General features: G+C 38.8%; 1 protein-coding gene across 2 annotated transcripts in view; it reads right to left on the bottom strand.

The window, feature by feature from the left end:
* SOAT1 (sterol O-acyltransferase 1) overlaps positions 1-24125 on the bottom strand; it is a 50861-nt gene extending 26736 nt beyond the window's left edge. Inside the window, exons 1-2 of one of the 2 annotated variants that reach the window (XM_070396167.1) lie at positions 23970-24125; positions 11670-11792 (exon numbers count right to left, since the gene is read on the bottom strand). In XM_070396167.1, coding sequence (XP_070252268.1) covers positions 11670-11784 — 115 coding nt within the window. In that variant the 5' untranslated portion in view covers positions 11785-11792; positions 23970-24125. Of the gene's footprint in view, positions 1-11669; positions 11793-12572; positions 12639-23969 lie in introns of those variants that run through there. The other variant, XM_070396168.1, reaches the window with a different exon arrangement.
* Positions 24126-25554: the final 1429 nt, after the last annotated feature.

Here is a 25554-nt window from a genome sequence, read left to right as displayed (position 1 = left end):
AAAAATAAGTTAAATAAATTACCAAGCATTTGTGCAACAGAAATACTACACAGATACTTTTAAAAGAATTACACTTATATACATATCCTGAATAAAAAGATGTCTAAGACTTACTAAGTTTAGAAAAACCAAACTGCAGAAAATATTCCAAACACAATGCCACACGTAGGGAAAGAAACAAAACATGACTACTGAAGGAGAATTATTACTTAATGACTTTCTATGATGCCTGCATTTTTAAATGAGTATATATTACTTTAAATTTAAAGATTTATAAGCATATTTCAGCATTTTTTAAATGAAACCAAAATATCTTGCATTTCTTGAATAAGGACCATGAAGAGAAAATAGCCTCAGTATTTACATGAGGACAACAGATTGAGATTTTAAAGGGGTAATGTGAATAATCTACAAAAGCAATAAATGGAAATACCAATCACAATTGGTCTATAACTTTTTCAAAGCTAAAAACAGATTTCTATTCTGTAATCAAAATAAATCCAGGAACTATATTACTCAATCAGAGTTAACTTTGGTTTATTTTTCTTTTATCACACACCTGCATCAACTGTGTGGGTTACCCACACAGGGGTGAGCAAAAGTAGGTTTATAGTTGTGAGTATGCAAAACAGAGTTAATAAAACTATTGCAATAATCATAACCTGTGTGTCTCTTTCCATACAAATAACTGTACACCTACTTTTGCCCACCCCTGTATATGCAGTAAGAGAATTAGCCTTATTATCATTAAACTTTTATAACATCATATGATCCTATTTTTTTTTTAATTTATCGCTAAAAGTATTACAAAGGGTATTACATAAGTGTCCTTCCCCCGCCTCCCCCCGCCCCCCCCCCCCCCGCCCTTGACAATCCCCTGCCCTCCCTTACCCCCCAGTGTCTTATGTCCATTAGTTATGCTTATAAGGATGCATACAAGTCCTTCGGTTGATCTCTTACTCCCCTCCCTCCTGTCCCCCAACCCTCCCTGGCCTTCCCACTGCAGTTTAACAATCAGTTTGAGGCAGCTCTGCCTCTGTATCTATTATTGTTCAAAAGTTTGTAATGGTCTTTATTATCCATGAATGGGTGAGATCATGTGGTATTTTTCCTTCATTGACTAGCTTGTTTCACTTAGCATAATGCTCTCCAGTTCCATCCATGCTGTTGCAAATGGTAAGAGTTCCTTCTTTTTCACAGCAGCAAAGTATTCATATGATCCTATTTTTAAATCCAAAGAGAGAATGTCTGGTAGAAATATTAAAAGATTTCATGTAAAAAAACAAACAAACAAAAAGATCTCATGTAGATTTTAATTCTTAGTTGATTTATTATATATACAGCAGAGAACTGTAAAGCTACCTACGGATCTGGGACAGAGAGCTGCAGCACCATCAAGGAGAAGATAAAATAATACCTTAATGAACCTATGATATGTTTTGCTTAATATCATATTGGAAACAGTGCTTTCACACTTGCCCTCCTTTGTTCTGCAAGAGGAAATCTAAGCACTGACAGGCTATAAGTCATCCACTATGTAGGCAGTCAGTCATGACTACACACTCAGTTAAGACTTCAAGCCCTACCTTCTCACTTCCTCCTGGCCTTTCTAATTTTGTCTTCCTATCTATGAAAACAAAACACAAATCCATCTGTACTACTCCCCCTGCCCCCAGTAATCCTCTCTAAAAGTAAACAAAACACCACACACATAATCTATATTGTTTTAAACTCCATGCCTTTGCGAACTCCTATCTTCTGGCCTGAAAGCTCTCTCCCAGTCTCTTGTTCAAAGGCCAAATTCTACTTCTGTGAGACTTCCTTCCATTCTAAAGCAAGGTACCCCTCACCCTATTGGTCTCCTATTCCATTTAGTTACTATAATTTACTTAACTTCTATTTATAACATAGGACTGCTTTCTGTTTTAGTATCTTATTTATCTGAACTATTAGCAAACTTGGTACACTGCCTTATACACACATAGATCAAAGGTGCTTAACGACACTAGACTAACCTGAAGGCAGTACCAGACTTTAATCTCAGATGCATGTGTTGCATGTAAGGGCATAATCAAATGACAGCTAAGACCAATTCTTATTCTAAGTGCCTAGAATTCCAAGATTTTACTTTTGATAAAGTTATTAAAATTAGATTCCAGAATGTTCTTTGTTTTATTATTGATTTTAAGGAGAGAGAGAGAATATTGATTTGTTGTTCCACTTATTAATGCATTCAATGGTTGCTTCTTTTTTTTTTTATTAAATATATTTTATTGATTTTTTACAGAGAGGAAGGGAGAGAGATAGAGAGTTAGAAACATCGATGAGAGAGAAACATCGATCAGCTGCCTCCTGCACATCTCCTACTGGGGATGTGCCTGCAACCCAGGTACATGCCCTTGACCGGAATCGAACCTAGGACCTTTCAGTCCGCAGGCCGACGCTCTATCCACTGAGCCAAACCGGTTTCGGCAATGGTTGCTTCTTTTAATGTGTCCTGACCAGAGATCAAATCTTGGCATATCAGGACAACACTCTAACCAAATGAGTTACCTACCCAGCCAGGGCCAACAATGTTCTCGATAGAACAATGAAAAGATTAAAAAATACAAGCTCTTTCCTCAAACATTTTATCCACACATATTTCTTGCAACTACACCTTTAAAAACTGTCATAAAGTGGACTGTATTAGAAAATTGTTACAATTTATGATTATATTTCTGCCCCAGGTCTTGGCAACACATGGAGATAAAATCAGGAAGAATATCTCATTAGAAGCAAAACATATCATAGACTTCCTTTCAAAATAGTCAAGTTGTATCTCATGCCCCATTATTTAAAACTGAATGTACCCGTTATGCCTGGGCAAAATTGTACCCAAATGATTTTTTTAGCAACTCTCTTAGAAGACAAATTTGCCTCAAATACATTTCACCGCAGAAAACAATAATCACTGACAATATTTTGTAGGCCCTCTTATAATGTGAAACCTTTATGGGCTGATTTTTTATCATAATTCTTTTTTTAAAAAGTTTAAAAAGCTGTCAAAGAAAGTATCAGCTAATATCTTCCATTTCTTTTGACTAATCTTCCTGTAATGAGCTAAAACATTCAATCTCCTTCTTTTGACCTTAAAAGCTATAAAAAGTATTTATTGATACTCAGTAACTTTATTTCTGCTGGTAACTATGTTACCTCTCATTGCACAAAGCATTTTTCAAGTTAGTGAAATTTTTCATCTCTCAGAATACCATATAATTTACTCAAAAGGTTACATCATCAACGATTGAAAAAAGTTTGAAGTAACAGGTACTCCCATATTGCCACTGGGAGTGCAATATTTCCAGAGGACAATCTGGCAATCTCTACCAAAATAATCTTATAATATGCATTCCCTTTGACCTAAAAACAATTTCTAGGAATGTATGCAAGGAAAAATCACAACCATTTGGACTTTTGCTTATCTGTTTTTCTAAAGCAAACATGCTTTTGCCTTTATCCTAAGGGGGGAAGAAGGGAATGTACCCTCAACCTATTCAGTAGATAAAGGCTCTATGTGGACTGGTCAGTTTTATGATTAGATGCATATATTGGATGAAGGTGCAAGATTACAAAATAACTGGTTTTTTTCATTATTTTGCCAAGGGATTTTCAAAATATGTTACAAAATATGTTCTTTATGTTCAGATATTTATATATATATATCAACACTGAACTTGAATAGAACTACAGTATATTAACTGAGTTAATGCTTGTAAAACACTTAAAACGGTGCCTGGCATACAATAAACCTGTTAATAGTTGTTATTATTATTATTATATAATTAATTAGCTCTCAAATGAACAAAGTAGCAAAGTAAAAAGTAGTCAAGGATAAGCATAAATTTGTAAATTAGGAGAAAGGTAGGGAACTTCCTCAATCTGATAAAGGGCATCTACAAAAGCCCACAAGTAACTATTATTTGCAGGTAGCATGATCATATATAGAATATACTATAGCCCAGCCAGTGTGGCTCAGTGGTTGAGTGTTGACCCATGAACAAAGAGATCATGGCTCGATTCCAGGCCAGGGCACACGCCTGGGTTTTTGGGCTCGATCCCCAGTAGGGGGTATGCAGGAAGCAGCTGATTGATGATTCTCTCACATCACTGATGTTTCTATCTCTCTCTCCCCCTCCCTTCCTCTCTCTGAAATCAATAAACACACACACACACACACACACAGATATATATATATATATAAAATACTACAAAACCCACACAAAAACTATTAGACCTAAAAAAATAAGTTCAGCAAGGTTTCAGGATATAGTACCAATACACAAAAGCACTTCTATACAGTAACAACAATCAGAAAATGAAATTAAAACAATTCCACATATAGTAGCATCAAAAGAAACAAAACACTTAGATAAATTCAACAAAAAAGTGTAAAACTTACATTCTGAAAATTATAAAACATTGTTGAAAATTATTAAAGGAGACCTGAATAAACTGAAGGACATCCCATGTTCATGGATCGATAGATTTAAAATTGTTAGGATAGTGTATTAGTTTCTTGTGGCTGCTGGAATAAGTTACCACAAACTTGGTGGCTTATAAGAACAGAAATTTATTCTCTTATAGTTCTGGAGGCTGAGCTGAAATCAAGGTATCTCAATAAGACTGCACTCCCTCTGGAGACTACGTAGGTTCAGGTCCTTACTCTTCAGCTTCTGATAGCTGCCAGCATCCCTTAACCTGTGGCACATCACACCAATCTTCAAGGCCAGTATCTATAAATCAGGTCAGTATCTAGAAATGTCTCTCTGCTCCCTCTCCACATCATCGTCTACTCTGTGTGTGGTCAAATCTGCCTCCTACTTGTGACATATGCGACTGTACTCAGCACCCACATGTATATTCAAGATAATCTTTTTTTTTTTTTTAAATATATTTTATTGATTTTTCACAGAGAAGAAGGGAGAGAGATAGAGAGAGTTAGAAACATTGATGAGTGAGAAACATCAATCAGCTGCCTCTTGCACATCCCCCACCGGGGATATGCCCACAACCCAGGTACATGCCCTTGACCGGAATTGAACCCGGGACCTCTCAGTCCGCAGGCTGACGCTCTATCCACTGAGCCAAACCGGTTTCGGCATATTCAAGATAATCTTATTTCAAGATTCCCAATTTAATTGATATCTGCAAAGACCACCCCACTATCCTCTTTTCTTGCCATATAAAGAAGCACTCAGTTCCAAATTTTAGGGCCTTTAGGGGAAAGAGCATTTTTCAGCCTACCACAGATGGCAGTACTCCTGAAAAACTGATGTGGATATTTATGTGCAAAAGACTGAAGTTGAACCCTTATCTTATACCAAATGCAAAAATTAACTCAAAATTTATTACTGACATAAATATAAGACACAAAACTATAAAACTCCTAGAAAAAAAGAACAGGAGAAAACCTTTAAGACACTGGGCCTGTCAATGATTTCCTGGATATGACACCAAAAGTATGGCAATAAATGTAAAAATAGACAAATAGGATCATTTCAAACTTAAAAATGTCTATGCATCAAAGGACACAATCAACAGAGTGAAAAAGCAACCTATGGACTGGGGGATAATATTTGTAAGTCATATATCTGATGAGTTAATTTCCAGAATATAATTGCTACAACTTAACTCAAGAACTCCTACGACTCAACAACAATTAACTCAACTAAAAAATGGCCAAAGGACATGAATAGACATTTCTCCAAAGAAGATATACGAATGGTTAACAGGTATATGAAAAGTGTTCAACATCACTAATAATTAGAGAACTGCAAATCAAAATCACAATGAAGTGTCACACCACACTCGTTAGGATGGCTACTATTTTAAAAAATAATAATAGCCCTAGCTGGTTTGGCTCAGTGGACGGAGCATCGGTCTGCGCACTGAAGAGTCCCAGGTTCATTCTGGTCAAGGGCACATGACCCCGCTTGCGGACTTGATCCCCAGTAAGGGGCATGCAGGAAGCAACTAATCAATGATTCTCTCTCATCATTGATGTTTCTATATCTCTCTCCCTTCCTCTCTGAAATCAATAAAATATATTTAAATAATAATAATAATAAGTGCTGGTAAGGATGTAGTGAAATTGCAACTCTTATGCACCATTGGTGGGAATGTAAAATGGTGCAGCCACTATGGAAAACAGTATGCCAGTTCTTAAAAAAATTAAAACTAGAATTACCATACAATCCAACAATCCCACCTCTACTTATTTATCCAAAAGAAAAGAAAGCAGAATCTCAAAGAGATATTTGTATACTTGTGTTCATAGCAGCAGCATTATTCACAATAACCAAAAAGTGGAAGCAACTCAAAAGTTCACCAATGGCATATGAGTAGGTAAAGCAAATATGACATATGCATGAAATGGAATATTATTCAGACTTCAGCAAGAAGGAAATCTTGCCACATGCTACAATATAGATACATCTTGAAGACGTTCTAAGGGAACTAAGCCATTATGCCAGTATGCTTTCACTTATCAGAGGTATCTAAAGGAGTCAAATTCTAGACCTAAAATGGAATGGTGGTTACCAGGAGCTGGGGAAATGAGGAGTGTTTTAATGGATATAGTTTCAGTTTTACAAGATGAAAAGTTCTGGAGATCTGGTGCACAACAAACTACTTAACATTACTGAACTGTACACTTAATAATAGTTAAGATGCAAATTGTTAGGTAAGTTCTTAACACAATTAAAAATGGCAAATAAAATAATTTTTAAGTGGACAAAAACTTGAAAGAAATTTCTCCAAAGATATACAAAGATGGCCAATAAGCACATGAAGAGGTGCTCAACACCATTGGCCATCAGGTAAATGCGATTCAAAACCACAATGAAATACCACTTTCCATCCATTACAGTGGCTATCATCAAAGGACAGATAATAACAGGTATTGGTGAGGATGAGAAGAAATTGGGACGCTCACACTTTGCTGGTGGAAATATAAAATGGGGTGGCTGCTTTGGAAAAATCTGGTAATTCCTCAAAAAGTGAAACACAGACTTACCATGACTCAACAACTCTACTTCTAGGTATATACCCAAGAGAAGTGATAACATATGTTCACACAAAACTGCTCACAGCAGCATTATTCCTAATAGCCAAAAACTGTAAGCAACCCCAACAACCAAATGATAAATACTAACTAATAAATGGATAAACAAAATGCAGTAAGTTTATCCATACAGTGGAATATGTTCGACCCTAAGAAAAGAATGGAGTAACTGATACATGCTAAAGCATGGAAAACATTATGCTATGTGAAAGAAGACAGACACAAAAGACCACATGCTCTATGATTCCCATCATAGAAAATGCCCAGAACAGGCAAATCCAAAGTGACAAGAAATAGATGAGTAGTGGCCAGGGCTGGAAGAAGGGGAGCATGGAGAGTGACTGTTAAAGAGCATAGGATTCCTGCTGGAGATGATGAAAATATTCTGTAATTAAATAATGATGATAATATGTTAGACAAATGGTTTCTGTTGCTTGGTGTGAACAAGGCCATCTTAAGCAGCAAGCTGCTCACCCAGAGAGGGGTGAGCCTGTATCACCTGAAAGGAATGTTCTTACAAAACAGGTCCATTGAACTGTTACTGCCTTGGAATATACAGCTCTTAACCACAAGCCACCTGTGTTCCTGGAAGCTCTCTATATCAAGGTTCCAGCCCTTTCGTGCAATAAATGGAGACAGATGCACATTCTTGCTGGCGTCCAACACCCTGCTATGCCCTGCCTTCCCTCACTTGGTTGTAATTTTGGAGTTTCCGGCCTCTGTCTCTGGTCTCTAGGCACTGTCCTCCAGGAGGGCTCCACCTCAGGAAATTTTCCGAATGTGATTGTAAAATGTAAATGTACTGACAACCAGTGAATTGTACTTCTGAAAATGGTGAATTTTATGGTTTGTAAATTATATCAATAAAAATATTAGAAGGAATGAAAGGAAAAGAAAAAAAGGAAGAGGAGAAGGGGCCAAATGGGAAGAAAAGAGGATTTAGAGGAGAAAAGAAAATGAGGAGGAAAAGAAAGAAAAAGAATTTAGACCAATCCCTATTTCCACATTTAGGGTAAAGACAGAACTGGTAAATGGCAGAATACTAGGTCTAGGGAATATTCTAAATTTTAGCTTTTCCTATCAAGTTATGCAGGTTCTCATTTCTATTTACTTCTAGTATGAACCATTCCACAGAGATGCAAATTAGAAAGAGCCGAAATGACAGGTACACTGTCATGAAAAGAAATAGTAAGGAAGAAATAAGGTTTTTTAAATTTAAACAGGCAACAACAACAAAAATTTAAGCAGGCATAGTAACAACAAAAACACATAGGATAAGTTTATAAGGTAAATGTTGCAATCCAATACTATGTATCAAAATAAATATTTAAAAATAACATCCTTTAGCCCTGCAATTCCTCTTTGGCATCGGACAATTATGTAGAAATATCATTACCATTTCTTTATAACAGAAAAAAAAGGAACCACTTAAATATTCATCAGAGAAACAAGTAAATAGTATAGTGTATAAAATACAATACTTGATAGCCATTTATCTATTACTTGACAATGGGAAGACATCTACAATGTGCTGAAGATCCCAGTTTACTAAACAGCATGTAAAATATTCTATTTTGTAAAATGTTACTTAATTATGGAAATTAAATATCTCTGGAAGGACATATACTCATTTCTCAATGACAGGATTTTGAGTCTAATGAATCATTATTTCACCTGATAGGCACTGGATAAACTAAGCACATTTTTGTGAAAATGTGAACTAAATACTGTAAAATCACTATAATGGTCGCTATTAATTCAATAAACCAAAGGTTGGGTAATCATATAATTTATCTAACAAACTGGGGCACTTCTAAGAATGCAAGGAGACAACATAAAGAATTATGCTGGACACAGGTAAAAATTGAGACTAACCTGAGCAAATTAAGACAAAGTCACCCTTCCCATAGGTTACTAGAATTACAAACCACGGAATAAGAATCGAAGAGTTACATATGTTGAGTTTAATGGGGAAAAGTCATGGGGTTATCTCAAAGTGATATATCACAAGGTAGTTCTAGCTGAATCTCAGAGTTCTTGATCCAGGTGGTTCACAGCCAGCGATGTGAATCAGCACTATCCAGCAAGCTTTTCCAAACTTACTATTCCTGGACCCTTCCCCTGAGATTCTGCTTCAGTAGATCTATAATGGGGTCCAAGAAGCTGTTTTGGTTTGTTGGGTGGTTTCTTTTCATTCTACAGTAATTATACATGCGCTTTGATGGTTAACTTTGTATGTCAATCTGGCCAGGCTAAGGGAAGCCCAGAGCTGGTAAAACATTATGCCTGGGTGTTTCCAGAAGAGATAAGCAGTTGAATCAGTGGACTGAGTGAAGAACGCCCTCTCCAATGCTGGGGGCCTGAACAGAATGAAAGGCAAAGGAAGGACACGTAGGCTCTTCTCGCTTGACTGCCCTGGGACAATGCCGCTCCTGTTTCTTTGATTCTCAGGACTTCGAACTTCAGGTTTAGACTAGAACTACACCACTGGCTCCCCTGGTGTAGACAGAAGATTGTGGGACTGCTCAGCCTCCACCTGAGGCAATCCCTCATGATAAATCTTTCTATGTATCTACATATATCCGTTTGGTTTTGTTTCTCTGAAAGGCCCTGGCTAATAAATGCCCCAATGGCAGAATACTAGGTCTGGGTATTCTGCCAGTAAAATGCATGTCTCTAACTTTAACCTGCATATGAATCGCCTGAGAACATTAAAATGAAATTTTATTCAGTAAATGTGAGGTGGGATGTTTCTAATAAGCTACCGGGTGGTGCAGATGTTCTGGGTCCTGGTTGGTGGGCCACACGGTCTGGCGTAGCATGGTATCTTTTAAGTCCTTAAAACTCAAAGGCTACATTTTACCCACCTGCTTATTCCCCAAAGTGACCAAATATTTAAATAACTAGAGAATCACAATCTATTTTCAGATGAGCATTACTTAACATTGATCCAAGAAGGAGGTCATACTTAATTTACTAGTAAGCTTAAAAATTCAATTTTTAATATCTAAAACTTGGAATAATTAAAACTTAATAAACTAAACAATGAGTACTGAAAATATGTAGAATTAGAGTAATTTAAACACATTTTTAAATTGGGACATAAAGAGAAAATTATATCTGGTGACAGACAGTTTCAATAAAAAGTAAGACAAACAAAATGGATTATCACCCAGTCCCTAAATCATGAAAGGGGAATGTTTCTACCCAATGTTGGCTCAAATTTCCCATTTTATATCACACTAAAACTAGACCATATGCAATATAAATATTTCGTAAGTAGCTAACTAAGAATACAGCAATCAATACACTTCATTATGCAAATGTAAGCTGAAACATTTTGGGGATCCAGCTGCTCATATTTACAATTAAACTTAAGTAGGAAAAGCAAAAGAATGTTTCTTTATTTAAGAAGTTCATGGTGCCAGACAACTTGTCTCAAAGTTTCACTTCTATTTGTTAACCAAACAAGCCTCAAACTTTCAAATCCATGTTGAAATGAAACCTATACAGCCGAAACCGGTTTGGCTCAGTGGATAGAGCGTCGGCCTGCGGACTGAAAGGTCCCAGGTTTGATTCCGGTCAAGGGCATGTACCTTGGTTGCGGGCACATCCCCAGTAGGAGATGTGCAGGAGGGAGCTGATTGATGTTTCTCTCTCATCGATGTTTCTGACTCTCTATCTCTCTCCCTTCCTCTCTGTAAAAAATCAATAAAATATATTTTTTAAAAAATTAATTAATTAATTAATTAAAAAAAAAGAAAAGAAAAGAAATGAAACCTATACAAATGTCATTGCAAAAATAAATAGCCTGAGGCAATAAATGACATAAGTTGGAGCAATCAATCTTAAATATAAACCTTGACCTTAACAAGTACTATGTCATACTTATCTTTGTATTCGTGTGCTAAACAGACTTGGATATAAGAATAAAACTTCCTAATCTCTCTACCTCTCCCAAGATTTATAGCCCGGTAGTGAACTAGGTTAGTTATCCTGGTTATTACTTTCAGGCTCATTACAACTATATTAAGAGAGTAATTAGTAGCACTTATTCATAAAAATCCAATTATGTTAATTGCAGAGGGAGGGTTTCTTATTCATTTAACTCAGAGCTCCATGAGAACTGATCACTGCTGTAAGCTTCAGCTCCTAGCAGGGCACCAATCATTATTGGTAGGTTAGGTGGCTGAAGAAATGAATAAATGGATGAATGGTGTCTAAAACATAGTAGATACCTAAAAAATATTCACTGAATTAATTAAGAGCTTGTTTTTCTAATTTATCATTACATGAAACACTATGTAATATAAATCCTACATTAAAGTATACATTGCAAACTCCATTTACATCAATAAAGCTCACCTCTATGAGATGTGCTGTGTCACCAGTAGTATGTAAGGTGGCTGTGACTGACAATTAAACTGGCGTTCCTTTGCATTCTCAGTATAGTTTCCCTTCTGCATCTTTGCAGTGCCAGAGATGGCTCAGTGTTCTAGAACATGAATTTGCTCTCTCTTTCATTAATTCACCTCAAAAAAAAAAAAAAAATTAAAAGCCTCACCATTACTAGGTGTCTCTGGGGCCTGCTTTGCAGGGTTGCCCTGGTCTTCCTTTTCTTCAGGATCGTCACTGCACTTTGACAGCCGTTTTCTTAGAGACATCTCTTCGCCCACCATTGTGTTATCTAGGAAAGAAGATGCAAAAAGTTATGAACCAAGTATCTGGTTTAGGCAAATTTCACAATATTCAGAGGTAAAAGACTGGTATATTCTCTCCCTTCTGTTTTACTTTGATCATGTTTAAGCATTTTCTGAGTACAACATACTATAACAAATGTGAAGAAATTAGTCCCTATAAAGTAACTGACTGGTTTCAAAGGCTCTTATTTAAACAGAGCCCTCATTCTTAAAGAACATTTTAACTGAACAAACAAGGCATAAGTATATGAAAAATCAAGAATTCAATAATAAAAGGTATGTACAAAGATGCCGCAAGGTAGAATACGATGAATAGTCAAGTCAATGGTGAAAACAATAATATCTAAAGGTCAGAGACAGAAGAGAACATTAAAAGATGTAAAGGTTTCACAGAATAGAAGGTTTCTGGACGTAGTCTTGAAGGAGGAGAACAGGGCACTCATGGGTAAGAAAGGGTTAAAACAAGGAACCCTGTTCAAGAGATCACAACAGATCACTTTACAAGAGGACAAGAAACAAGCTTTTGTTGAGTATCTATAAAGTGCAGGGACTCTATGTGCTTTCCGTTTTCCCATCTAACCTTCATAACAACTCTGCAAAACAGATGGTGTTACTCCTGGTTTCCATATGAGAAAAAAATAAGGCTCAAAGTAGTTACTGTCAATATCTTCCACCCCCACACCAGTTGCACAAGTTGGGTTTATTAGGAACACACACCATGGGAAACTGTGGGGTGACTCAGTCAGGGGGTATTAGAACTGACTTACTTAGGATTTGGAACTTGGCTAGGTGATTTTGGGTGAGAGTACAAAGAAGCAGAGGTTCACTGTTCCGTGGGTGCTGTCAGAAAGCTGAGACAATGCTATGACTGGGTTTTTCAACACATCTCTATAGGAAGGCTCCCTAGAAGGAAGATAAAGCTGGAATTGATAAAGCAGAAACCCTAACTGATGTTAGTCTGGGGAGGAGGACGCTGGAAATGTTGTGACTTGGACAATGACTATGTTTTGTTTGTGTTCAGACATGATGATGGCATGGACTTGTTTTTGTCTTGACCCATCGTGGTCACAGAATGGCCTTTTCTGATGCCAACGGTCACTGAAATTGTTTTCAACGGAACACCAAGAACCAGCTCTAAGCGCCGGGCTAGCTCGCAGCATCACCGAGGCCTAGCTGACAGCCCCAAGCAGCTCTCGGGTGCCGACGGCTGCTTTCCTCCTTCCCATTACAGTAACCTGTGGAGACCAAACAGCAAATGACAGGGTCACATTTGAATCCGGGTCCAATTCAAACAACATTCAATTTTTTTAAAGTTGATAAAAGAGAAATATGACGAGAGGAAAGACTAGAAAAGAGAGCTAGAATCAAATTGTAAAGGCCTAAGAAATTAGGATTTTTTTCTTTCTTTCTTTCTGTTAGGCAGTGGTGAGCCATTTTAAGCACTGGAAAGTATGATCAAAGTCAAAGTTTGGACAGATCAATGTCAAGACAGAATAAGGCTTACTCCAAAGCAGTGTTTATTATCTATTACATTTTCATTAATCTGAAGCAAAAAGAAAAATAATGAAGTACTCACTACATTAGTTTTAGAGCTACATATTTTTAAATTCTAAGATTACCATCTTTCTAAACTTTTAGGTTAAAATGTTCTCTTCTGTATGAAATGTAGTACATGGGAGTTTGATTATTTTCTTAAATATCACTGCTTGCCAAAGTAAAGATCTGACAAATGTAGATCAGTCCCCTTCCAGTATTTTCTGAAACTGAACAAATGAAACCATTAAGGAAGGGTAGGTGGATGTGTCACGTAGAAATTTTAGGAGGCCAACTAGATCTCATTGAGAGGAACCTAGGAAAGAGGTCGGGGCAACTGACACATCTGAAAGTCATTTGTGTGACAGTGACAGAGGAAGCCAGAAGAGCTTCTAGTTCTCCAACAGAAAAGATCAGAGAAGTGAGAACAGACAACTAAACGCTGAAAGATGTCCAACACATCTTGAAGTAACACATCAAGTAGAGAAGAAATCAGGGAAGGAAACCATAGAGATTGAGAGATGCAAAAAGAACCCAGATGTGTAAAAAAGGAATTATACAGGGGATAAAGTGGATTAAAAACAGACTCTACTTGTGAGTGCTTATGTGCTTTACTATACATGTATGACGTATTTTAATTTCAATATAATCTTTAAAGTCACTACTATTACTTTATTCCTCAAATGTCTTTGGTCACCATGTCTTCTGTTACCCTCTTTCCTGTCCTTAGAAAGCCCATTCTCCTCTGCCTTTCTCTATCTAGCTAACCCTACACACCCTTAAAGGTAAGAGTCACAGCCGCAGCAGCAGAACAGCAGTAGTAACAACTGCAGCTTTGACTTAGTGAGTAGCTATTATGTACCTATCATGTGCTGCTGAGTCCTTTCCATTTTCTTATCAAATCTTTACAAAGTTAGAAAGTAGGTATTATCTTCATTTTACAGATGAGAAAAATATTGTTAGGGAAGTGATTTAACTTGCCCTAAATCATATGATTCTCTAACAGCAGAACTGGGATTCAAAACCAGAACTACCGGATTCCACAGCCTATCCTGTAATCACCAGACCTGTGTCCTCTGCTAAGGTTCCTTTGACCACCACCAGTCATCTCACTGTGACTAAGACCTTACTACTATACTCAGAGAGCAATGCTGTCTCCCTCTTACACTAGCATAAGCTCTTCCAAGATAAGGACTACATGGTATTTACTCTTTGAATCCCCCAAATCTAGTGGGGAGTCCCTGGAGCATGGCAGGCATGCATTATACAGAAAGTGGATGCATCAGTTATACCACAACCCATTATCCTAAGTAAAAGGATACAATGCTCTAAGAGAATCAAGAGTAAAATATATGTTAGGAGGGAGCCAGTAAGCATCATCTTTACTGTTAACGCCTTTACACATCCTACTCCAAAATAAGATCTCCAACTGCTCTTAACTGGGGGGTGGAGGGTCCCTGGGACTCGTAAAGGTATGCAAAAACTACTTCAAATATTTCAATAATGAAAAAAAATTATACATTTGTCACATAAAACAATATGGGCTAACAAAAACAATGTCACTTTGCTTTTAGCTGACACTATCAACTCAGTGAGAAATCAGTTCTCATGTTGATTAAAAGCACTTATTAAGAGGTGAAAAAAATAACAAACCAAGTTTGACAAATAAATGATGTCTAATAGACCCAAAAAAAAGTTAAGCCTGGATACCCTGTAGAAAAAGACCGTTGTCGTGAAATTAGGAACCATCAGCCTCATCTAAAGAACAAAGTCTTACATCAAAAGCTAAAACACCATCACACTGCCATAATTCCACCTACTTATTTTAGAAGTGAGCCAAAGAAGAAAATGCTAACATCATAACAAAATCTTTTTATCAGAGTCTATACCAGGGGTGGGCAAACTTTTTGACTCGAGGGCCACAATGGGTTCTTAAACTGGACCGGAGGCCCGGAACAAAAGCATGGATGGAGTGTTTGTGTGAACTAATATAAATTCAAAGTAAACATCATTACATAAAAGGGTATGGTCTTTTTTTTTTTAGTTTTATTCATTTCCAACGCCCGTTGTCTATACTAATGCCGTTGGCCTCAAATTCCCCTATTAGCAGGAAGTGAGAACTGTAACAGTGGAAAAACACAGGATTTGGTATCAGAATACGGTAGTTTACGTCTTTGCTTCATCTTATCATTATGTACTTGGGTAAATCTTCCAACCTCTCTCAATCTGTTTTTTCATCTAGAAAATTAATATAAATGCTACTACAGTTTATCATCATAAAAAAGTATGATAATATGCACTAAAGTGCCAACATTTTATTAACAACCAAGTGAAAAGAATTAAGTAATCTGATATCTACACACGTACCTCCTGTATGCTAAATGAAACAGTCAAACATTAAGCCATGTCATTCTCAAATTCTACTTGTTTGCTTTATGATGTACTAGATGAGGGTAAATAAAGTGCCATAATTACATACTTCCTCAAGTGCAGCTCAAAGATCATGTGGTTTTCAAGGTAATATTAACATTTTATTATTGTCATACATACAGATGTTAGGAAGGATAACTATTACTTAAAATGGCTCACCTCAATTCTGACCAAATCCTTAGATCACGTAGATGGTAAAAGTATGAGATGATGTCTAAACTGAGTTCCTCCTGCCATGCATGTCAGCTAACAGTATATAGCTGTTACAGCAAAAAATGGAGGCAAATTATAGTAATGCTCAGCTCAATTGTTCCTTCTCTAGACAGATGGGTCATTTTGGCCTCTGTATGGAGAGCAGATCACAATGAGGTCAGGAGTGCAAGCAAAGGGCCAGTGAGCAGACACTGCATTCACCCAGGTGAGGGATGAAAGAGAGAACCACTCATCTAAAATAGAACTGAATGATCCCTTACCAATCTAGACAGTAGCTAGGCAAACAACTTGAGCTGTTGCAAAGTCAAAAATTCAAACTGTAATTAATGCTACCCGGTTTTTAAGTGCTAAGATGGACCACTGATCTTATGTGAGGCATACCATATGTTTTCTTGCCCTCCCATTAACACAGCACCTGGAAGGGGAGTTTATCCTCCTTGCGTCCTATCATCTCCAGGTCACCTTTCTCCTCCCCAGGTCAGCCAGATTATCACAACTGATACCTCTCCTGTTGCAAGTATATGCTGTCTTCCTGATCACTACCCTCATTCACTGAAGAGGTGAACACCTCACTCACTCCCCATCCTCTCACTAATTTTCCATACTTCATCACCCATGTACACAGATCCATCCAATACCCTGTCTTTCAATCTCAACTTCTTCTTTTCTCCAACAAGCTGTTCCTATGTCCCAGTTACACCTTCCCCTAGAACTTCCTGTCACCAATAACTGCTCCATGTCCATAATTCTGATTTCCAGCGTCTAACCCTCTGAACACCACTTCACTTACTCTGATACCTCCACACCAATTCTTTAATTCCCTTCTCCACATACCAGTCCACATTTCTCTGAGCTCCAGGCTCATATCCAAAGGCCTATTTCAAGTAGATGTCTCATAGGCATCGCATAACATGATCAAAACTGAATTTCTGATATTCCCTCCAATTCCATTCTTCTTACTGCCTTCCCCATCTCAGTTAATGGGACTAACAGTGAATCTTTGCCCAGATTTAAAAACAACAACAACACTAGGAAGTGATCCTTGATTCTTTAATCTCCCTTATCCAATCCAACAGCAAGTCCAATTTACTCTGCCTTCAAAATATATACCCAATTCTAATCTTTCCTCACCATATCCACCACCTTTACCACAGTCTAAGCCACTGTCACCTCTCACTATAGTAGCCTCCAACTGGACTCTCTTCAATTTCTCCCCTCTGTACTATTTTTTAACATAACACCCGAGTAATCCTTTTTAAAGATGTCAGAGCAAGTCACTCCCCTGCTCTAAATCCTTCAAATGATGGATGTTGTTTTAAGTTCTCATCATTTTCTAGTAACTCCTCCGTGATCTGCCACTCACCACCTACCCTCTCCCTCCAGCATCCTCAACCTCCTACTACAATTCTCTCACTTGCTCTACTCTAGTTACTTTGGCCTTTTGCTATTTCTTGAGCAAGCCAAGCTCATTCCCACAGCTGTCCTCGAGGCTTTCTCCTTCGCTTCATTCAAGTTCTCAGCTCAAATGCCCCTCAACTAAAATAAACACTCTCACACCCTGTTACTCTTATTCGTTACCCTGCTTTTTCTTCAAAGCACTTATTACCCAATACATTATAGCACTTATTATCTATCTACCCCACAAGACTATAATCCCCATGAAAAGTAGAATTCTGTCTAGTTCACCATTTTACCCAAGTATCTAGAACTACACCTGGAATATACCTACTCATTTGTTGAGCGAATTAATAAATGGATACCAAGCATTTTCATATACATTAAGAAAATAAAACAATTGTGCTTCATATGTCCATAAAACAATCAGTAATAGGCTAGTATAACAGTTGGAATTGAGGTTCACTTTTATTTCTAACTTTACCCATTAATATTAAATGATAAATATAATGACGTTATATAACTAGGTCAATGAGGATATTTATTTAGTTTGGGATTTAAGTTGTAAGTATATACATAAAAACGATCTGTTCTAGAACTTAAGACTATTCATCAACATTTGCCATTCAGGACCCAATTCTAAGCCTAGATTACCTAAGAGACTCTGAAAAACAATTTGCTGGCAAATGCCATACTCTTTACTCCATTAGAAACCTCTCAAACTTGAGCAACTGTTCTGAAACAATTCAAATTAGAATAAACATGATCTGAATTGTTAGTAAGTTCTCTTAATGGGTACTTACTATTTTCTTCACTCTTTGATAAGAACTTTGTGTACATTATCTCCTTTACTGCTAACAATAACCATATGTTGGGGTAAATCCTGTCCCCATTTTCAAACAGAAAAAAAAGTAGTGACTGCCAGAGCATAATTATAAATGACAATAAAGAAAGAAAACTTTAAAAGTATGACTCAACATTAAAAAAAGAGAACAAGTAGAAGTTTTATGTTTTGTTTTCAATGTGATCAAAGGAGTTATGTTTCTTATGCATCCCCTCATACATCATTGTATCAAAGCAGACCTTCATGCTTCAGTGACCTTGGCACATCTTTAAAAGGCTACGTTTAAAAATAGAAGGCAAGGCAATTTAGACTAAAAATCTTTCTTAAGTTCTGACACTTAAAAGATATGTGCCAATCAATTATCTGAAAATAAAATTCATGTATATTCAGCACCTCTTTCTACAATGATATTAGCAAACAAGTCCTCATGGAGGAAGTAGCATTCATTCGAGCCAGAGTTCAAAAGAAGAACTAGAAGTTTGCTAGGCATCAAAACAGGATGGGAAGAGAGCACACTATGAAAAACATGAGCAAGTACAGACCTTGTTCATGTATTTAATGACCTTGACATTCTTTAAAAGGCTGTGATAGTTTAAACATAGAAGGCAAGGCAATTTGCCAAAAAATGTTTTTCAAACATTATTTCAAACATTTTATTGAGGTGTGTGCCGAGCCGTAGGATACGCAGATTACCACGATAGTCTGTACCAGTGGTCGGCAAACTCATTAGTCAACAGAGCCAAATATCAACAGTACAACGACTGAAATTTCTTTTGAGAGCCAAATTTGTTAAACTTAAACGATATAGGTAGGTACATTGTTATTAACTTAATTAGGGTACTCCTAAGGCTTAGGAAGAGCCACACTCAAGGGGCCAAAGAGCCGCATGTGGCTCTCGAGCCGCAGTTTGCCAACCACGGGTCTGTACCCTCCAGAAGTGAAAATCCAGTGGGCAAAAGTCATTAAAATGTAATCATAACACCTAATGGTGTTACAGAACAGTAGTTGAGATATCATATAGTATGAAGGGAGTTCAGCCTGGTGGCCAACTGATCTTCGGGGCAATTAGAAAAGGTTTCCTGAAGAAAGTAAAATTTAGTTTAAATCTTAAAGGAAGAGAAGGAATAAAGCTGAGCACAGAGCAAGCAGAAGGGCAAAAGTCAAAGTCAAAGGCCTTTACGAGGCCATTCCAAGGAGTCTGGAACTTAGTGCACAAACAAGGAGCTGATAGTTTTTTAAATAACAGGGTGACTTGACATTTGTCTTTAGTAAGATAACTCGGGTGACAATATGACAGATGTGCTATGAAAGAAGATAATTGACAGGGAGAACAGAGCTCACACAAAAAATGATAAAGGTCTGAAGTAAGGATCAAATGACATGAGTTTACTAAGTGAACAAACGAAGAAAGAAGAGATAAGGGAGATAAATTTACAAACATTAATCTGAGGCATCTATGAGATATTCCGATGGCTATATCCAGAAGGCAGTTGTAAATCGAGATCCCAAGTGAGTTTTCTAACGCAGCAACTTTAGAAGAGAAAGGAGTAGACAAGTTTAATATGATGTGAGTGTGGGTCAGCCAAATGCTGATGACCAACAGGCAGATGAATACACAAGTTCAGACTGAAGATGGAAATCTGGGATTCATCAGTATGCACAGGCAGCAGCTAAGGCCAAGGCACAGGAAGGAGATTGCCCAGGGAGACCATAAGTCAAGAGGTTACCTAGGAAATAATAAAGCTAATATTAACTTTACACTATGATTCATTTCTATGCAGGTAGACAGGTACTAATATCCCATTTTACAGGTGGTTAAGTCATTTCCCCAATATCATAAGGGAATTAAGGAACACTAAAAAAGCAAGACTAGGAGAAATTAGAGGAGAACCAGGAGCAAGCAATGTTCAAAATCAAGTTAGACGATTCAAGAGGTAATCTATGGCCAATATCAAGGAGAATTTAAGTAGAACCAAAAAATGGAGGCCTCAACCAGGTAACTCAGTTGGTTACAGCATCATCCCAATACTCTTAGGTTGCAGGTTCAATCTCTGGTCAGAGCACATACAAGAAGCAACCAATAAATACATAAATAAATGGAACAACAAATCGAAGTTTCTCTCTCTCTCTCTCTCTCTCTCCCTCCCTCCCTCCTTTCCTTCTTTCCTCTCTCTAAAATCAGTAAATATTTTAAATGGAGAAAAAAAGGATAGTGATATTTTACAATTTGGGGACATTAATAGCTATGATTTACTTCTAGTTAGTTTCAGGAAGGGCAAAGAAATGTATTGGACTGGGTTGCAAAATGACCTGAGGAAGTGAAAACAATGATCATAAGACTAGTCTTGCAAGAGGCCCAGCAATGAAGACACCAGGCATTAATTTTTACTAAGTCAGTAACACTTACTGTGCTTGATGCCAGGTTAAGTGAATCACATATCTCATTTAACATTTCCATTTTAAAAGACACAAAAGGTTTGGAAATGCTATGAAACTTGTTCAAAGTCACATAGCCAGTAAGTAGCAGTAGAAACATTTATACCCAAGATGTCATAAAGCTGACTAGATAACTTTTAAAATACAACACACTGATTAAACAATTATTTCTTAAGAATCTAATCTATGCGTTGGTTTTGTAATATTCAGTTTAGTTAAAAGGTGAAGAAATTTAAAAAAAATAAACAAAAATTTGCAATAGTGAAGGTCCTTCGGTTCTTCTACTCTTCAGTCTGGCACGCCTTAGTCCTACCAGGTATTCAGGAGAATGTTGAATTTCCCTGCGATACACTGTTCCTCCGTGTTGTAAACCACAGTCCAGATTTTAAAGCAGGCCGTATTTGTTTCCCAGACTGCCTTAATTTATATTTACCTAAGAGTCAGTTTGTGGCTCAGTCTCTGGGTGGCAGTGTTTCTGGATTGACCTTCGAGGCTATACGGCCTCTCTGTCCAGTTTAGGGTTTATTTTCTCTATTGCTCTTAAAACTGGCCGTAATATTCAATTTGATAGCATCTAATTTGGCCTAATAAAGTGTTAATAATCTGCTGTTGATCCCACTTAATGTATTTTTCATTTCAGTTATTGTATTCATTTCTGATTGTCTTTTAAAAAGATTTTTTTTTAAGTATTAAAATTCAGCTGAGTAAATCTGAAGATCTAATTGTTTTTATTAAGCAGTTCAATTGGACAGCATCCCATTAGCAACTAGAAGGGTGCTCTGATAAGTTGTACAAAATGAAAGGTTTTTATAGGCAGGAAGAGGGTAGTACTAAGAAGGTAAGGGTGGACTATTTCAGGCAAGGACACCTTCCCGCAGGGGAAGGCAGGGGTCTTATCAGGTAGATTAAGATTATGTTTCTGGGAGAGATCAAAACTGCAATCAGATCAGGTATTAAATCTAGATTTGGGAGCATGGGCTTTCAGCAAAAACGATGCCCTATTGGGCCCATGGTTTCCTGTTTAACAAAAGCAAAACAAAAAGAATTGATTTGAGAAACAAATAAACCAGGTTAAAAGAAGTGTCAACTTTAGCCTGCCTAGAGTGTTCCTATTAATAACGCTTGCAAAAGAACCTATAAATCTATAAAACAAATAAATATTGAGCACGTACTCTCAGTGAAGAACTTTGCTGTAGCACACCTAGGGTTCAGTGGGGGATGGGAGGTGGGGTAGAGAGGAGAAACAATTGCAGATAAATTTACAATCCAAACATAAAATTTCTTCCTCTTCCTTCTAAACACAATCCCACAATAGTTACATATCAAAGAATTAGGTCACTAAGTCAATTAGCAAAACTAAAGAACACAGACAGGTTTTCCGAACATCTATATGGTCACCATATTTACTAATCTTATCTGATAAATTCCAAAAATAAATTAAAAGCATTTTCCACTTCCCTCCCAAGGGAAACAGGCACTCTTCCCTATTTAATTATTTCCTATTCAAAAGTTCCTTTCCCTGTCCTCCAACTCTTCCACTCTTTCTTTGTGCCAGGTTCCAGGCCAGACTCTAGAGCAGCGGTTCTCAATCTGTGGGTCGCGACCCCTTTGGCGGTCGAACGACCCTTTCACAGGTGTCGCCTAAGACCATTTGAATATCAGATATTTACATGACGATTCATAACAGTAGCAACATTACAGTTAAGAAGTAGCAACGAAAATAATTTTATGGTTGGGTCACAACATGAGGAACTGTATTTAAAGGGCCAGAAGGTTGAGAACCGCTGCTCTAGAGAATGAAGCCATAAATAAGATGGGGACTAGTTAGCGCTCATGAAATTTACCTGCTAGTAGAGGAAACAAAGCATCTAAGTAACTAATGCAGCTTGCTACAATGGATGATTAACTGCAGCTAAGGAAAACAGAATGCTGGGAGAACCTCACCAGGACAGGAAGTGATAGTCAGGATTCCCTGAAGTGATATTTGGGCCGATAATGAAGGATACATAGGAGTTGGAGGAAGGGAGAGAATAGTGCCTAAGAGGTGGAGATCTTAACGAGAAAGAGGCTTTCTTAGAACAAAAATAAAACCCGTGTGGCTGGGGACCAGAGAGCCAAAAGAAAAGTGGGCCCAAATCAACTGGAGACAGGAAGAGTGGCGGCAGTAATTTGGTCTTTATGCTGATGAGAAGTGGGAAGTCTTTGAGAGTTCTACGTGTGTGATGCATCGAGACACATGTATTTTTAAATGGTTACTTTCTTTATTAGGTGATTACTCTTGAATGTCTCAAAGCTCCTTCCAAAATCCATCCTCATGTCTAGACAACACACAAATTTCCCTAACAAGTCATTCATCCATACCGTCTAAATCAGTGGTTCTCAACCTTGGCTGCACATTAGAATCATCCGGGAATCTTTTTAAAATCCTGATTTCTGGGCCTCACCCTCCAATGTTGTGGCCCCACCCCATAACCAAGAAACAGAATTTCCGGAGGATGAGACCCAGAAATCAGGATTTTAAAAAGATTCCCAGGTGATTCTAATGTGCAGCCAAGGTTGAGAACCACTGGTCTAAATTATGGGGGGGGTGGGGGGGGGATTGAAGTTTAATTTTATGTCAAGAGAAAGGCAAGTATTCTGAAAAATAAAAAAGTAGTTTAAACAGATGGCAGTCCCTTAATTATTAAGAAGTGGCCAATCAACTTAATCTACACATACATAGAGACTATAGAGTTTATAGTTGTTTCTTCCTTACAAATAACTTCTAAATATACATGTCACCTAAGATGCGTGGCTATTAGCATTTAAGAGCCACGGAAACTTAATTACATCATAATATTTAAGACTAAATTACGAGCTTAATTAAAGGCTTTGGTGCCAAGGCAAGCAAATGTAGATGTATTGAAGTGTCAATCATCCCTTCGCACATGTTTTTTGTTTTGGGCTCTTCCCCACCCCCCCTTAATCAATTAGAAGCCGACTTCCTGAGTGCATTTTTGGTTTAAGGAATAAAATGTCTTCTAAGTCATAACTTTCTTCACTACCGACTTGCGAGATGCCACGGCATGTGTGGGACACCAAAGCCATCTCCGACGCTGCCAGCCAGCGGGGGCCCGCTGGTAACTTTCCCGCCCTCTCCATCACGCCAACTCCCCAGGACCCGCGGAGCCGCCGCCTCCTCCGCTCCCCATCCCAGGACCAGGCCCGGCCCGCGGGGCCGGAGTTGCAGCCGCCGCCTCTATCCCCTTCCTCTCGGCCGGGGTGGGTGGACCCGGGCGGGCAGTGAGGATCGGATCCGGAGCAAGAGCATTACCTGGGGCCGGAGCCCGGCAGCGGGGACCTCGGCAAGGAAGGCAGAACCCGGGGCCGTCGGAGCGCGGCCGGCAGGAAGGTCAGCTCTTCGGGTGTCCACGGCCGGCAACACCGCCAGCCCGGCCGCCGACGAAGATAAAGCGCCGGACTCCCGGCCCCTCCGCCCCCAGCCTCGCGGCCCGCTACGCAGCGTCACGCGCACGGTCCGCGCCGGCTCAGGATTTCATTGGTGGCCCGGCAGCCACCAGGCTCCGCCCACCGCTCCCGGCGGCCCCGCCCCTTTCCGCGCGCGTGTCTCCCGGGCGAGAGCCCCCAGCTGGCCCTGCCGCGGGGCGCTGGGAGTTGGGCTCCAGTAGGTGGTGACGCCGGCGGCGGCAGCTGGCTTTTCGTTTCTGCCCTGGCGATCCGATGGGCGGCAGGTATGAGACCGAGACAACGTCCTGCGAGTGCGAAGAGGCACCCCGCCCGGTAGCACGGGACTGGCGAGACCGGTGCGTCTTCTGGAGACTCGCGGAAGCCGCCTCTAAAACTGAGGATCGGTGCAGTTCGCCCTGACCCTCTAGGAACAACACAGAAACGCTAGTCAGAAGCGTTTGTCTTTGTCATGGGACGCTTTTTTATCAACTATACGGGACTGTGGGTGTCCTTCAGCACGAGCGCACTAGATGAGACAGTGAGATACGTGAAATGATGGGCAATTATGTAATTAAAAGGGGGACTTTCATAACCAAACAGAAAACGATGCAGAGAGAGGTTTAGGACATAGATTAGCTAGGACAGTTAATTGCTTAGGTTTTACGAAGGTAAGGGTGTTAGGTGAATTTAAAGTAAAGTAGGGAATTATGAGAGCAGCAGGGACTGAAGGGCCACAGTCCCAGCCTGCAAATCAGCACAAGCTAGCCTAGCCTAGCCTGCCTAAATCACTTGGACGCGATTCCAAACAGATAGGGTCAGGCTGCCCTGAACACATAGATGGGTCAGGTTTATCTGAACTGACTACCCTCTGTGGCCCTTTTATAACAAAGAGGATGGACAGCTACCTGTCCACCCAGCGCAGGCAGCACTTCACCCCAAGACAGAAGCTGCATCAGCATCCAGTCCAATTCAGTACTGGCAGTCATTGGGAACCGGCCCAGTTTGCCTTTTGTACAACTGTGATTGCTGCTTCTGCCAACTGGATGACGATAGAATCTAGTAGATCCCAATGGCTTGTGTACTTTACCTCTCCCCTCCCATTAGCTAAGGAGCAGTAGGAACACAGGGACTCATTCCCGTCAACAATGAGAAGACTTGTGTGTTCCTCTCATATACTCACTCAAAAAATATTGTTTTGTTATTGGTGCTAGGGGCACAGCAGTGAATAGAACAGAAGCTCCAGCACTTAGAAGCTTATGTTTCTAGTGCAGAAAACATTGAAACAAGTAAATGAGATGATTGCAGGTGGTAGTAAGTATTGGGAAGAAAGCAAAACAGTATGGTCATGGAAGGACTTTTTGAGGAGGTGATTGGAGCTAAGACTTAAATGAGGAGAAGGTGCTGACTGTGCCAACGATGGGAAGATGAACATTCAGGACAGAGGACAATGG

This window comes from Myotis yumanensis, unplaced genomic scaffold (genome assembly GCF_028538775.1).
Source record: "Myotis yumanensis isolate MYYU_CA2020_CCGP unplaced genomic scaffold, mMyoYum1.0.hap1 SCAF_17, whole genome shotgun sequence".
Classification (NCBI taxonomy): Eukaryota; Metazoa; Chordata; class Mammalia; order Chiroptera; family Vespertilionidae; genus Myotis; species Myotis yumanensis.
This window is presented reverse-complemented; position numbering and strand designations above follow the sequence as displayed.